The sequence below is a fragment of the Ptychodera flava genome, chromosome 1, assembly GCF_041260155.1.
Source record: "Ptychodera flava strain L36383 chromosome 1, AS_Pfla_20210202, whole genome shotgun sequence".
Taxonomy (NCBI): Eukaryota; Metazoa; Hemichordata; class Enteropneusta; family Ptychoderidae; genus Ptychodera; species Ptychodera flava.
The window spans coordinates 58,471,934-58,488,734 of NC_091928.1; the positions used below are offsets into that span (position 1 = coordinate 58,471,934).

A 16,801-nucleotide genomic window follows, 5' to 3' on the forward strand; every position below is an offset into this window, starting at 1 on the left:
TGTGCTGCTATGAAACGGTGGTAGTTAGCCAGGGGATAGCTAGGTGCGGATGGTAGAATGATCTATACATCAAGAAGGTACTGTAACACTGAGACCAGATCTCAAAGTTGTCAATGTTCTTTCGTTTGACTTCAGTGGTGAACGTATAGCTATACCCGGGTTGTCGGGATCAAAGCTATTTGTTTTTTTGTGGCCCTTGATGGCGCTTGGGGCAAGGGCATCGGGTGTAGCTCACTGAGGTCGATGAACTTACCGATGTTCGCCAGATTGTTCAGAGTCGTGTGCTCAACGTACAGTAGAAGGAGGTCGGCTGGCGGCGTAGCTGCTGGTGCGTTAGCCGGTGTTCCTGAACGAGGGGGTGGACGCCGCGGTGTTTCTGTGGAACTGGGAAGCTGGGTCCGCTGCAATATGGGCGCAGCCATGTTGGCTGTTATGTTGTTATGAGGCGCGCCTCCTACGTTGGGTTGATCCAGGAAGTGATGTACGCCATCAGCGGTGACCAGGTCAGTTGTGTGGGTCGCTGTAATGGCTGGTTGTTGTTGTGTTACAGCGTACGCCTGCTGTTGGTGAGTCTGCGAGTGGGCCGGTCGGGCTGCCCGCTCCACACTGGTCTCGATGATCGAAACAGGAGACAGAGGTCCAGTATCTGCGTGAGCGGAAGTGATAGGGTGGCTTGACGGGTGATGCGCCGTCAGGCCAGCAGCACCGGTCGTTAGGACTTGCAGGTCACGTCGGATCGATTCGACGGCTGTGGCGATTCCGGCCTCAATGAGTTTGGAGATGTGGTCTGTCGCTCCCTGCACTGGTACTGTATCAGGGTTCGAAGTGGTAGGGCGCGGGTCATCGGGTTGAGCCTGTTGTCTCCGTACCAAGTAGGGATCAAGGTGCTTCGGAGTCCTCTTCGGTCGCGATGAAGATCGGCGGGCAGCTTGCCCGGCTTTTTCTTTGTTTTAACCCATGGTCGGGATGCGTGAAGGATTTGTGATGTGTACGTTATCGTTGCAGGAGCTGAAGTGGCGGCAAATGGCTTTGGCCAAGGGGGGTATGCATGGATAGCTGATGGTCAGTGATGCGAGCAGATAACGGTTGGACGTCATGCAAGGCATGCATGGCATTCATATTTGATAGTGAGGGTGGACAAGAAGCAGCTGTGATTCGAGAGGCAAGGGTTCATTGTGTGTTAAGCGAAAGTGCGAGGCGTGGTTGTGAGGCAAAGGTAGAATGGCCTGCGTCTCCGTGCCCTTCTCCGCGTTAACCATGATTATAGCAAGCCATAATCATCCATTTGGTCAGGGAAAAAATACATACAGTATCTCTATTTACATATATACTTAAATCATCATTTGTATACCAGCTGCTTATAAAAAACTTCCCCCATAGAATTGTTTCATTTGTTTGGTCAAAAATTCAGTGGCAGCTCTTTTGTGGCATCTTTCAATCGTATATTACCATGATAATGATCTTAACTGTACATCTATTAAATATTGACAATTGTATCTTCATTTTTTTGAGATTTCCCCCCTCCTTTTTACAGTCTCTTTCATTTTGTTAAATTAATCTGATAAGGAAGTGCTGTCATTAGTATAGGTATGACCTGTATCTTGTATATTACATTGTATTATTATTTTTAAAAGGAAATAGAAAGATTTATTGTATTATTTTTTGTAATATATCATAGCAGAGATGTGTCAAGTATTTGCTGCTTGTTCCTTGTTGAGAAAAATCTTAAGCTTGCAGCACATGAGAGTATGCAGCTTTAGGCACAATTTCGTTCCAGCCATTTTAAGACAGTGTTTTCAATGGATGGTCATTTTGCACTGTCATGCGATCTCCTCATATACAGTTTGTGAAAAAGATGGAATGAAAATAACGTCTGGTGTACATGGTGAGGAACCTCGAGAGGCAAAAAATGTCAAATGCTGAATATTTTGCTTTACGGCACATAAGGAAAGAAACACGAAAAATCACCGCACATGAAAGTAAACCTAAGCCTCAAATGAAATTAAGCTCGGCTACCAGTAATATCTCTTGTGTGCGGCAGGCTTTAGTTACAAGGATATGTACAAGAAAGTCCAAATAAGACATACGGTATTCGGTACCGAGAGCAACTGACCTGTGATATGTTGTTCACATATATAAAGGTGTAATTAAATGACATTTATGGGGCAAACATTTCTCAATTTGATAATTACTGTCATGCAATGCTGGACATCGGTTAATGTCTATATTGACTATATACTGTCCAATCAACATTGAACGAGATTAACTTCAAATTATTCTGTACTTCTGTACAATAAGCCTACAATATCCAATTCATCTTGAAGAAAGAAGTAGCCAGTAACTATGTGACTTTTTTCGGCTTTGTAAAACCTACTCAGAATTGAAACTTACAGTCCTGCATGTAATTGTAATCCTTTCACAAATATTTACCACACATTGGCAATGTTCCAGAAGACATGACTGGCACTCATATGTTGGTAGCTCAGAGCACTGTTCAATATAGATGAATTGTTTGGGTGCTTTCTATTGGCAAAAATCTTCCTAACCAATCAGTGAGCTTGTTTTAAAATCAGGTTGACATTTACTTTGGCTAAAGCTAAGGGTGTCTTTTGCCATGTTTTCCCAGCTACCATTGAAAAAGATATTGATGCTTATTGATTGCAACTCAGTGCTGCTAGGAGAAACAGGAACAGACGGCTACAAATGTTCTTAGTACTTTACAAATTTGCACTCAAAACTAGACAACGTATTTAAGACACTGGTTTATAGTGGAACTCATGCCCCTGATTTTAGACCAAGTCACTGACACGCAAATGGGTGGTACATGCCAGTTTTAATATTTAAAAGTTATATGCCATGGAAGTGCCCCTCTCCTTGGGAGGGGGGGTTGGATAAGTAAAACAATAGGAGTATGGCGAGCATGGAAGGCAATTAAGGCTGCAACAGAAGCTGTTAGAGCTCCAACTGTTAGTTCTCTGTAAGAAGCTTCAATGTGGATTTGATACACAGATATATGGTATTTCAGTGGTTGTGAGGTGAGGTAGGTACGTACGTATGCAGATAACCACATACCTTTGTGTCACTGGCAGACAAGAGTGATGTACATGACAGATCAGCATGGCAGGGCTGTATGTTACTCAGTGCAGTCTGACTGCCATAGTTAACTGCTGACCCCTCATCAGTTTCATGGAGGACGGTTTTTTCCTGAAAACAGCATTTTTTTGAACCATGAACTTGTGTTGATCTTAAATGTTTTCCTGAGCAAACCTCTTAGGCACACAATGTGCTCAGCTGCGCTTAACATACAAACTCTGCAGTTACTTGTGGGTTTGTTGGGCGTACACCAATTTGGACTCATGTGCATATGGCTTTCTATGTTATTGTCTTTTCTTCTGTTTGTCAAGGAAAACCTGAAACCTTGATGGAAACATAATCCACTATAAAATTTGCAAATAGGTATTTTTGAAAACTGTTTTGAAAACTTGTCCACTAGGTTGTGATTTGGATATTTGGTTTTTAAAGCCGCACTTTTCAATCCCAGGTTCTCGCATTAGTGGAGTTCTCCTCCCAGTCAAACACTTGGCCGGTACGATGTTTGATTTCTATAACATTGATTACACAAACTGATCTCAACCTTTTGTCACCTTTTGCTAATCCTGCAAACAGAGTTTATACAAGCGTTTGATTGACGGTCGGTTCAAATCACCAACAGTCATTGATTACCCACCACAAACTCTCAAATTTCCTAAAAAATTGTCTTCCAGTCGCGCTAGACTTTGAATATAACCACAGAGTTCGATTGGCAGCAACTTTGCGCTGATCGCTTGGCAGTCTGTCTGCGTTTTTGCAGCCGCAGACAGACTAAAAAGGGAAAAATAAAAAGTGGCATTTTCTGGAGCGTGTGCCCTCGTGTTGCCTGTTTGGTGTCCACTTACACAATGAACGCCGCCATAGCTTCGCGTCCTTTTAAAGGGAGGCTCCGCCTTTAAGATGACCTGATACAAATACCGGTATATTCTAATGCCAAAGAAATTTGAATATGTAAACATTGGGCTTAATTTACTCATCTTTTGTTAAAAAAAATATTACATTTTTTCAGAACTGCTTGAGTTATAGCTTTCAAAGGTATTGACAGTTTCGACTGATTTAATTATGACTTGTGAAAATTATTATGCATGTGCCAAATAATCTATGGGGTGCATTTCTCTTCCATTTGTCAGAATATCATATTATTGGTAAAACGCTAGTTCAAAAAGAAATTGAATATAAGCTTAAACTTTTTTATTTATGTATATGTGATTTTCCTCTTTCTTCTCACACAGAATAATCACAATGAATGACATTGGACCTGGTGTTTTGATCATAAATGACAGGTGGGGATCTCCATTCCAGGGTGGTATTCCAGCTGCTGTACGCCTTCTTGCTAGTCTCTATCATTCAGTCGGGCTGACGGTAAATTCAACAGTTTTACATGTGACAGAAACCGAAGAAAGGGAAGCAAATGATCTGAATATAGAATTAATATTTCCAAAGATCAGAGGGACTCTGAAGCACCAGAAACCAGATAGATCCTGGCTGCAGTCACCAGAATCATACTTTAGAAATTTGAAAGACATTAAAAATATTCAGATAATTTTAGGGTTTGCTCTAGCAACATCTGAAGCAAGTTTGACTATCAGAGATGACATTTTTCCTTCAGCAAAACTTCACATTACAAATCTCTGGCCTTCTGAAGACGATTCACTCACTAGTGTTGTTGGTTGTAACAAAAAGGTGTTAGAAGATTTAATCAATATGTTGGAGGAAGAACAGCACAAAGAAGCCAGTCTGATTGCCTCAATAGATCATCAAACTTTCCAATATTATAATGTCAGATTAGAAGCTCAAATCACTTTCAAATTTTGCCAACACCTGATGAAAAATGTTCACATTTAAACTCCCTAAAATGCTACCAGAGGGCAAGCAATTTATCAAATTGTGTCATGTCTTGAGGAACATGACATAGATGAAATGAACAATCAAAAGCAATTAGCAGAAGCCATCTATATTGTTGCTGAAAACTTCCATTCAACTCAAAAAACTCCGCCCACTTGGGTACTGCATGGTGTCAATGAGGCAATGGAAGATAAGGTGAAACAAATCCTGAAACCTCATAATCATCTCAAAATAATTCCATCCAACAAACAATCTTCAGCATTTCTGAAAAAGGTACTTCGTCTGTCACATCTTGTTCTCATCCCACCGAGCTCTCCTGGAATGAATTCGCTCCATCTTCTTATATCTACCATGGCTGTCGGAATACCACTTTTGGTCTCTCTGTATTCCCCCTGTCATGACTTGATCAAGGAATACTTCCCAGAGTACATGGATGACATGGTGGTTGATATGATGGATCCACAGCTCTTTGCAGAAAGAATCCACCGTGTCATCTCAAACTATGAAGCTTCAATCAAGAAGGCAGCAGAGGTGAAGCAGTTTCTAGAGACTGTTGCTTCCAAATCTATCGGTGAAATCAATGGGGTCTTTATATCACAAGTTTCTGAGGACACAGAGTCACACATATCAGTAGAAAGAAGAGAAGTGCACAGTCCAGGTAAAAAAAATCAGATTTCTGTGAATCTGATACACAGAATATGAAAGCTCCTGTCACAGAGATAAGATAACCTAAAGGGGAAATTCACCAAGGGATGATTTGCATTACACATGGGTCAGCTTTGGGCCACTTATACTGAAAGCCATTTTGTCATTTATAAGTTTTGCAATTTTTTACAAAAACGAATAAATACTGGTATACTGGTGGAAGTTGCAGTTTTGATCATGGAAAAAAAGCGCAAAGCTTGGCTCTTTCATCATGTAATAATTGGCAGGGATTATCTTCCAATGGGTATGGCATTGTCATTCGCTTTCACACAAGGCTTTGTGTATTTGCACAATTATTGTTTAACTACACATTTGGCCTTAAGGTTGTTTGTACAGATTCTTCTAGAATTTCTTGGAAATTCTACATTCATGTAGAACTTTCTTGGCACAATTTTTTGAAAACATATTGGTAGATGTAATTGTTAGCTTAAAGTTTCTGACAAGAATGAAACCCTACAAAGACTCTCATACAATGTAGGAAAATTTAAGCTAATTTGTTTTGTCAAATATTTTGTTCAAAAAACTGATTATCTGCTCCGCAGCTAGCAAACATCCAATCAGTACTTTTTTCTTTCCTGCTCACAGTAAATGATGAATGCAGTTATGAAAAGCTTATGAATTAAACATGAAGTAAAAACACAGCTCAAAATTTTGTCATTTGTATTACTTTCAGCAGGCGACACAGGTGCTGATGACAACCCAACTCATGGAATACAAGAAACTGGCCAGGAAAATATTGAACAGACTGTGCACAATGGTAATGAACATAATAACTTTTGTTATTTTTCCAAATATTCTTTGAGGAAAAATTTCATGGAGGATAGAATGTTCTTCAAAACTATATAAACAAAAAAGTTGACAAACAAACATATTGCAGGTGTGTTGGCTGAGTGAAATCAGTGAAGTTGAGGTCATTTTACAACAAATTCATCTTTAAGGGTACATTATTCATAGGAACATGAGTTTTTGCTTTCTTTGCCTTACAGCGAGCAATATCCTTCAACTGAAATATATAGAATGCAATGGAAATTACCCTGTCTCAAAAAATCATAGTTGATAACACAGTCCCCACTTGTTAATGGGTAATTTGATTACAACTTCTTGTAGAGGATAGTCCTTTTCATTAATTGGGTCTGTGGCTAAAAATGCTGTGATACAGGTCGGGTTAAATGGCCGAGAATGAATGTTGGTGAAAACTGAAACCCAATCTGGGCAGCCATCCTAATTAAAAAGGTCATTAAATGAGTCAATTAGTAGGTAATTGACAGGATGTTACTTAATTTTTTTTCATCCTATCATAACACTGACAGATTATCACTGATGCCATATTTTGTAAAGTTTGATGCAGTGCTTCTGAATAATCACCCTAAAAACAAAAAATCATCATGTTTGCAAACTCGCAATTAATTTAAACAATACGGCTATAATTAAAGTGTCATTGAAATGTATTACAGCACTGTGAGATCAACATCTGTACCACATTTCATCAAATTTGATGTAATATTTCTGAACATATCACTGTAATTAGGAAAGTTAATTTAATATTCAAATTCAAAATTAATCAACATGACACTGATAAATGTCTTTATGCAAATCAGCAATTAATTGACATGATACTCTTACTGCTACATATCTATGCATACCATTACTCTACTGGAAGATCAACATACGTTTCCTGAATTACAAAACAGACAAAAAACAAAGATCTACCATTATAGGAGGCTCAGCTTAATCCTTAAATTACCCAGAATGGCAGAGCTGGCGCAACTTTTCAGGTGATATTCAACCAACACTTCAAGTGCCCTCTTTTGAATACAACCATTCTTTTACCTTAAACCATGTTGGTCTACTCACAGAAAATAAAACAGTGACAGCATGCAAGTATGTACAATTACATAAATGCCATCTTTTACTTTTGTCATTGCTTATGATAGTTTTCCAAAGCAGTGAAGACCCTGAGGATGAAAATGAAGAAAGTACTACCATGGATATTGGTACTCATAGTGGAGGTAATGTTGATGATTTTCCTTTTAAAGAGCCCTACTTTTTTTTCTCAACACACATAGATACATGTGCAGTGATTGCTCCTTCCGGTACATAAATGACTACACAATTCTATATCATATTTAGAAATAGGCTGGTAGGCAGGATGTAACTTAAAACGGTATCAATGACACATTAAAACTGATGTAAGTTTAGTGTATAAACATGGGGCCCGGGGGCACCGACGTCCTTTGTGCCTCCTTACTGTTTATTATTTGCCATAAATGTGAAATTTGGCAAAAAGTCAAATTGTTTGGACATAAATGAAAGTTAATATGAAAGTGAATCAAGAATAAGAGATGGAACTCAATAGGATCAACAATATCTAAAACAGGAAACGGTGAACTTATACGATACAGAAGGGAGAAAATTTAGCCACAAACTATTGTAATATAATGGACAATGGCTAATCTAAACCAAATTACTTAAACTGGATTGTTGGCATTGATTACACATGTATTTATTGTCCATCAAATAGAAAATAAATTTGGGCCATTGACTAAAAAACATTTGCTTGTTACACTCACCACACTTGTACTTAGTATTTGGAGTGTACACCTATCTACAATACAATGATAAAAAGTTTTGACTCTGAAGGTCAACAGTGCATCTTTAATGTATGAGACTAAATAAGCTTACCCCTCAAGTACGTATAGGCCAAAAACAATATTTAATTTTGAATTATGTAGTGCAGGGAAGGACATAGAATATGGTGAAAAGCAAACTAAATATAAAAACTGAATATACAATTATATGGAAATGTTGTTTTACAGTCATGAGTATCTAGTGTGTGCCGAGAGACAAATATTAAAATTGGACAGTATCATCCTGACCAGAGTTTGTCTGAGTGGTTGTTTCCTTCTGATTTTCTGACACGGTGATAGGTACAAAATATTATGTTATTCACAATAGTTATATAACATAGCTTGCATTTTGTTCACAGTAGAACTGAGTTTTACATGTAAGATAACTTTCTCATAAACTGTAAATTCTGGCTTGTGGCAGCTCAAACATCGCAATACTACATTTTTTGATATGATATGGAGTGACTTGCACACATATGCAATATGCAGTGACAGTCGATATATTCATAGTAAGAGTCTACTACATTCAAGCATAGTGATGTTGACAACTACATGCATGCCAGTGCACGATTTCAAAGTAGCCAGGAGGAAATTCTAATGGTCTTTTAGTGGAAATATAGGTATTAAACGACAGTGAAACAAACAACATTAGTTATCGTGACCTTGCTAAAGTGCAATCTCGGATCATGTATGATCTGATGATCATGCCAAATTACCATGTCGGATTATGCCGTGATTCTGAAGTGCGCGTAAATCGGTCAACAAAAGCAGACATAGACTCTCGCCAGTCACTTGTACTGCTTGGTCTCGCGTAGCTTTCGGTACCGTATTTATACAAGCTCGTGCCTTCGGCACTCGACCTTGCGCCTTCGGCGCTCGATCGCCTACGTTGGATTACTACCGCAAGTGACTCCGGATCCGGTCAAAAGAAGGCACGAGGACTGTCGACAGTGGAAAGCACACACTGTCTTCAACAATGATGTCAAAATCAATGCACAACTGTCGAAATTACCCAAAATAAGCAACAGAAAACTTAAGTTATCGCTGTGTCGAAAGGACAGTACATCAACATAAAACGACGCTAGTTTGTTATGACATGGAGGTAGAAGGACAGAGCGAATTCCCTCGCTCTCACCCAGCTATTACTAACGGGCCGCCGGTGGGATTGCCTCGCTAAAGCAATGGATTCGCCGGTAACGAAGGAGCGTTTCGTGCCAAAAAAATACATGACAGCAACAAAAATACAATCACTGTGAACTTCATATTTACAAAATATCATCAAATAAACGCTAAAAGCTTCAAAACGTCAAAATTCGCACAAGACCGAGAAACAAGACAGCGTCGGTTTGATTTTTCAAAGTCCTTGCCAGGAGCTGGTCCTTATGCGCATGCGCATATTAAGGGGAGACCCATTTGATTTCAGGGGGGTATGCAGGAAGTGGGTATGGGAACTTTTTTTGTCAGAGAGACAGCATTTTTAAATTTCAACTGTCACACCTGCATCAATTTTTTTTATCAAATGGAGTAGCAGTGCAATTTTTCAAATTTAAGCCAGTGTTTCACATATCACAGGATGGTTTTATATATTCATTTTACATTCCAACGAATGAAAACAAAATGGAAAGTCTAGTATATATACAACTTTAAATTATAGAACACTTTTTTGGCAAATCAACAGTGATCAGTACTATACCTGCTTTTCTTTATAACAGTCAATTCCTTTTAAGTTCTCAGGGGAGATGTTATCTTTTGTGGTCAGAGAAACAAGGCTCACACATTGTACTTCATTATATTTGTTGTTCCTCAATTTTTCTTTGACAACTTGTAATCTTTCTAACATATTTATGTTGAGAGAATAATATATTGGTTTTTACACTAGTTTATTGACTCCTGTCTTGTGTTTTAAATTTTCACAATGTACAGAAGTCAAATAGTCCCATCTAGATATTGCCTGTACCATTGAGATATTGCAACAGAAATCCTGAAACATGATTTCTTGGGTCAGAAAAGGGAAGGAAAACATCGAGTGCACTGAGATGTAAAGTAGTCAATGCTTATATCATAAGTGCTGGGAAAAAAAACACATGAGAATTGCTTGTGGTAAAAACATTTGTGCTGCCTATGGCAGCATGCTAGCAAAGAACACATGAGAATGAAGTTTCAAAATTTTGCTCATTTCAACTGCATAATGACAATTCCTTTTTTATTTCTGTCTGTTATGAGAATTTTTTTTCTCAAGCCATTACAGGCTTATTTTTTTCTTTTATTTCACCTGGTGACAATTTTTTTTCCTCAAAATCCTCCATACCCCCCCCCAGAAATCAAGTGGTTCTCCCTTAAGTGAGTCCCTGACCTATGCGGGCCAGTGGATTACTTCCTCAGTAGAACTGATATGCCTGCCGGTACCATCATTCTTCAGTCGATCAAACGCGCCTTTCGTACCAAATAATACACGACAGCCGCAAAAGTGCATCACTGTCAACTTCATAACTATAGAACATATTGAAAGACACAGTGAAACGTTCAAAAAGTAAAAACTGTGCCGAGACCGAGAAACAAGATGGCGTCCGATTCGATTCTTCAACTCAGATTTTGTCCTAGAGTTGTGCGCATGCGCAGACGGTAGCTTTAACGAAAGCGAGTCAAACTCAAGTAAATATAAAATAAAAATGGATAAAAATATTGTTTAAAAATAATACAAGGCATGTATCACCAAATTTTGAACATTTCTGACGGCATTTCAACTATACGAACACCCATGCCAAATATCACAATAATCAAATCAGTGCTTTTTGAGGAAAAATTGAAAATAGTGGTTTTTCACAAAAAAGCTAAAAAAGTGACTTTAAAATGATTCAATCAAAAAAGAAAAAAGACCGTTTGAGATACATGCCAAAGTGACCACCAGACCAAATTTCAGAAAAAGTTACAGAAGCGTTTCTGAGATACCTGCGTCCACAGCATACGGCCCACTGTATGCAACAACAGAGGCCGCGTCATCACATTAGTACTTTGGGCCAAAGGCCAAAGGACTAAAAAGAAGCAGTTTCGGATATGTTTGGGCAAAACTTAGACTTGGTTCAAGTCGGTGAATTTAAAAAAAATAAAATCATTTATAATAGTTTCTCTTGTGTCTCTCCTATTTCGTACAACCCTATCCGGAATTTGGCAGCTTACGCCAGGTTTTGCCAGCGATTGAATGCGTCACGTTTGAGTCTGCGCAGTAGTGAGTTAGTTTCTGCCGGATTCCGGGTGAAACTCCGCTGTATAGCGTTCACCCTACTCATCGCGTCCACTCACGCGCGCGTTTCACATGAAAGCAGAATACAAATCATTGCGTTCACTCCACTCAAACATTCACAAATCACGGACTTGAACCGAGTCTAGGCAAAACTGTGTGAAATCTAATCCCAAAAGTTAACATAATACACAAATTTTACAATCATACAATGACTTATCAATGAAAATATTCAAAGCCACCCTCAAATCAATTTCAATAGTGTAAACCAAGTGTGCTCACAGTGTAGAATTTGGGATGGGATATCCATCATTTTGGGATCCACAAGTAACTCGGAATATCTTAATCAACATACAGGTCAAATAAACTTACATGTGATTCCTAGTGGCATTCCTGTTGGTAATCGAACAATGGCACAAGTTACACAGGAGTACTGTCTTTTACGTGAAGTGATTGAAGACACACCAAGACAGTTGGAGGCAATTCACCCTGACATCACTGCTGAAGGTACAAGTACTGGTAGCATGACCTATCATCTCAAGTGTAAAACACTGGATGCATTGATCTGTTTGTGGAATCAATACCAGACACTAAAACTAAAGAAAATGATCACATCTACAACAATCACAGAGGAAACCTTGAATAAAGTCGGTGCCATCTACTTGGAGCTCACAACAAAACTACACTTTGAAGAATATGAACAGTGTAGAAAAGAATTATCACAGACAGGTAGATTCATCACCATATTCCTAGCTAATGTTATAGTAAATGAATGTAATAATCTACAAGTGTTTACATCACCAAAACAGAATAAACCTGCCAGATATATAAGAAGTTTTGGACATTATATTGTTCACCATAACTTCTTGTACAGAAGGTCATTATTGTCATTTTGGTGACAAAAGGAAGAAACAAATGTTACTACAACTTTAAGACTAAAATGTACAGTACGCTAAGGGAAGTATCACGGTCAAGAGATAAATTATTCACCCATATATTTGCAAATGACATGTTTAATAACTGCCTATCTGTGTATTTAAAAATACATAGTGAGCTGCAGTAAAGCTGCTGCTGATGAGTCATCATCCAAGTTACTTCAACATCCTCATGATATTTTATGGATGCAATGAAACCAAAGATTACTGTCATGTCTTAGTGATAATGAAAGCTTCAGGCAAAATAAATGTCACCACTAGACACATATCAATCTAGAGCTTTTCTAGTAGTAAACAATCTTCAGGTATATCATTATGATGTCAGGAAGGGGTTTTATTATAATTGGCTTGGCTTTCCAAGCATACAGAGAACGTTATTGGAATTCTTGTTGCAATTTGAGAAGGAATTACTGAAATTCTGTTTGTTTGCCAGAACAGACTTATTAGGGTGAGTTGTTGCAAAGTTAATTTTGAAATTCTTTGACAGGAATGGATGTTGATAAACTGATGATCCTGGAGGTAGACCCAAGTATCATCTCACTCCTTCCAGTGAACAACTACTTGACATCTATCTTCAATGCTGGTGAAAGTTGTATTAGGAGGAGGCAAAGCCAATATGTTGTCCGACTTTTCTTTGCTATGACAGACAAGGTTCAATATATCCTATCATCGAGGCAGGAAGTCTTAGAATTGCTCGGTGTCAGGAGATATCTCTTGAATAACCTTGGATTTGAAAACTTGACGATAGATGGTAATGTATCACTGGTATTATATTGCCAAGTGTAAAGTATGTATAGATTGAACACAAATATTTCAATAACAAGTTCATCAGTTTTCCCCTGATATAACTGGCGACCACAATGCCTGCAGAACAATAATGCTGGCATAATCTGATACTTTAAATTCGATATGTTAACCCGATTAAGTCATTTGACACCTCTATCCAAACACTCAAAGACTTGGTCCTTTTATCCACTATTTTATCTGTACAACTTGTGCATACTGCATAAAAAGTAAACTTAACATATAGTCAAATGTCCAGCTAGGATGATCTTCCTTGTAGATGTATTTCTTCATGAAGTGCATATTGGAAATGCCATAATAATCACAATATTGTATCACAAAGTGCCCCATTTCTTTTCTTTCAGAATTAGAAGAAAGCCTTAGCCAGGCACCAAAACTGTCTCCACTACCACAAATAGCAGAAAGAAATATCAGCCCTCTACTTGAAAGCTTATTGCTTGCTAAGATAAGTCCATCGCAGACCATTCATTATGTAGTTGAATATCTGTTAGATCTTTGGCAAAAAGAGCCTCCCAGAGTATTGAAGCAGTCCCTTCAACTTCAATTGGATGAGACTGAAGGGGAAAAGGAGAATTTTAAGGCAAAATATCTGGAGCTAAGAGAACAAATGGACACCAATGAGAAAGCATACATAAGAAAATGTATTGAAATGAAAGAAGAATATATGGTTGAACTAGAAAAGAAGGATAAGGTGATCAATGACCTTGAAGCAAAATCGTCACAGCATGCTGTTTCAGAACCACAACTGGGAAGCATTAGGGATGAACATCAACATGTAAGAGATGGAAATGAAAAGACTGGTAAGTGTCCATAAGTTTCATCCCATCAACTTACAAGCTGAAGGCAATCAAACCTAGCTTAAACTGAAAGGTAGTCAGGATAGAAGCAGAATTGTACTAACAGGCTAAATAAATATATTTTTGTTAAAATCTAGAGACAGAAGTAATTTCAGCTGAAATTCATCCAGCTGTGGATAGTGAAAATGGCAGCTCCCAGCTTATGAGCACTACAATACAGCCAATCCAAACATCAGTGCAGAAGAAAGAGAGGCAGACAGAAGGAATTGCAGCCCTTGCACCAGTTGCACAAGCTGAAACAAGTCTTGAAGACATACAGAGTATATCTTCTACAGAAGAAATACCAGCTGTAGCACCAACACAAATCATATTTGAAACAAAACAAAAGAAAGGTTTGTATCTTTTTCCATTTGCTCTGAATTTATCAACCAAAATCTGAAAATTACATGTTCTTGATATTCCTGTCTGCATATCTGAATATTTTTCAGTTTATACCATACATTTTAGATTTGCTCCAAGTCTGTGGGCATACCGTTTAAATATCAAAACAGAATGAAGTGAAAAAGTAACTTTTTAGTAATAGGCTGTTGTGTGGTAGATCATGGGAGTGAACCTGTTAGCCCACAGACTTGTGAACCTTACAGAGTTTGGGTTAATTCATACTTACACCAGGTTATAAATATGCATCAAGGGCAGGCAGAGTCTTCCCCAGCAGTTTGTAGAGGGACCTTCTTGCAACAATTGAATTGCACGCCATTGTCCTTTATAACACTGATTACTGAGAAGTTTTATTTTAAGGTGGTTGGAAAGGCTATTTTTGCACCAATTCTTTTCTCAGAGTTAATGTCAAGTTTCAAGTGTTAGAATCAAGATATTTAGTTCAAATTTTCAGGATAACTCCCTTAGTTAATATTTTCTCCAAAGAATATAAAAATTGTATATGTGCAGCCATGATTTTGAAATATGACACCAGTAAATATTAAAATTTAAATTTTCATATTTTTTTACATATTTGAATTAATTGGATAGTATTAATATTACCAAATTAGTTTAAATATGTTGACACTATTTATTGTAAGATTTGTATGGCAGGATTTGTAAATAAAATTTGTTTTTATGATTTTACATGGTTTTATATATCAAAAAATTATTAAAAATTCTTCCAAATTTCAAAATGTGATTTTTCAAAAATACTTCAAATACAGGAAAATTGTGCCGTACAAATCTTATCTGTAACCTTGTTAATAGGCTGTAAAAATTCAATGTCCATATCTCATTTCAAAGTTGGATCAAATTGGTATACAATTATGTAGGAAAACTGTTATTCTGTCAAAAATGTTGAAAACAAGCCATATTTGCACCCCTCTTTTGAAGTCATAGAGCAGTTTTTTTGGTTAATCTCACTTTCGACACCTCTTTGACACTCAAATAATCTAAAAATGCATTTACAATAGTAGTCACTCACTCTGAATGCCAGCACCGCCTTGTCAAACTTTCCTGAAAAACAGCAAATAATGACTTTCCTGAAAAACATTTTATTAAAAGCTAGGGGACCTCTACCATAGTTAATACACTAAGGACTCCCCAACTTCTTCTTATTTGGTCAGTTTTTCAGAAGTTTTAACAGGCTATAACTCTGCAATGCCTTTGTGCCCAAATGTCTAGTTTTTTTATTCACAGAGAATGTTGACTACTTTATATTTTAATAGTTTTGTTGAAATCTATAACTGACGCTCTAGCCTTTACAACCACCTTAAGAAATTCAATGTTAAATGTTGTATGCACTGAAAATGGAGTCATAGTTGGAGATGAAAGCCTATTTACCACTGTACTGCATTCATGAATGTTATGCAAGGGTGTTATTGCTAGTATCAGGGCTATTTTCCTGACCATTTTCTGCATGTTCTGATGCTCTTCTCTGATGATACCAAGTCTTAAGAAAACCTCCCTTATCAAGTTTTGAGAACTATCAGCCTCATATCAAAATTATTTCTTATTATGAACCGATTGCCAAAGTCCTAGTTAATCATTTAATCATTTGCTTATTAGTGATACATTGTACGCTTATGTCAACATACCGGTACAAGGAGACCGCTTGTGACACTAGATGGCTTTGCACTTGGTACACCAGTCACTTGGCCAGCCAGTAACTGCTGACACAGTAACTGGTGCCGAGGAAGGCCAAGGGACTAGTCTATAAATATTTTAAACTTCTTGGATTACATATTGATTGATTGGAAGGGATCTGTTGTTTTGAAATATCAAATTTCACAGTCTCACAGTAAATTTACTAAAATTTATCAATTTCAAATCAATGAATAAGAAATTTGGTGAACGTATTTTTAATGTACTGGAAACTTGAAGTATTTTTTTTTAATTCTTAGGAAAGAAGGCTTCAGGCGTTACAAAATTCTTAAGACGTCTCAGCTTCAGGAAAAAAGCATCTGGTAAGTAAAACTGTGTAGTTGATTCAATGCAATATGCCCCTTCCCTCAGAGAGAAATGCACATTAAATTTGTCAAGAGGTTGTTTGTACGTTTTAAAACCCTTTCAGGCCTAAACCCCTATATATTCCAGTAGGGGTAGCTCTGCTAGGTTACCAGAAAATCAGGCCTGAAAGGGTGAAGGAGTTTGCAAAGTACTGGTGTAGCTTTCTTTTATTGACAAGTAATTAACAATAATTCTTAAATTTTGATAATTCATTATGAAGTTGATATTATCCATGTTTTAATCATTTGCCATTTATCCCCTTTAGGTTAT

The 16,801-nt window shown here is 37.6% G+C and overlaps 1 protein-coding gene across 2 annotated transcripts; it reads left to right on the plus strand.

Moving 5' to 3' along the window:
* Positions 1-4,963: 4,963 nt before the first annotated feature.
* LOC139141849 (uncharacterized) lies at positions 4,964-14,073 on the plus strand. Of its 2 annotated transcripts, none has more exons than XM_070711576.1 (6): positions 4,964-5,593; positions 6,314-6,397; positions 7,575-7,649; positions 11,863-12,234; positions 12,928-13,191; positions 13,589-14,073. In XM_070711576.1, exons 1-6 carry the CDS (start codon positions 5,011-5,013, stop codon positions 14,056-14,058), a joined length of 1,848 nt encoding a protein of 615 aa, XP_070567677.1. In that variant the 5' UTR covers positions 4,964-5,010; the 3' UTR covers positions 14,059-14,073. The 2 variants fall into 2 exon arrangements, with proteins under 2 accessions (XP_070567677.1, XP_070567688.1); XM_070711587.1 differs by having other exon boundaries at positions 6,317-6,397.
* The last annotated feature ends 2,728 nt before the right edge of the window (positions 14,074-16,801 follow it).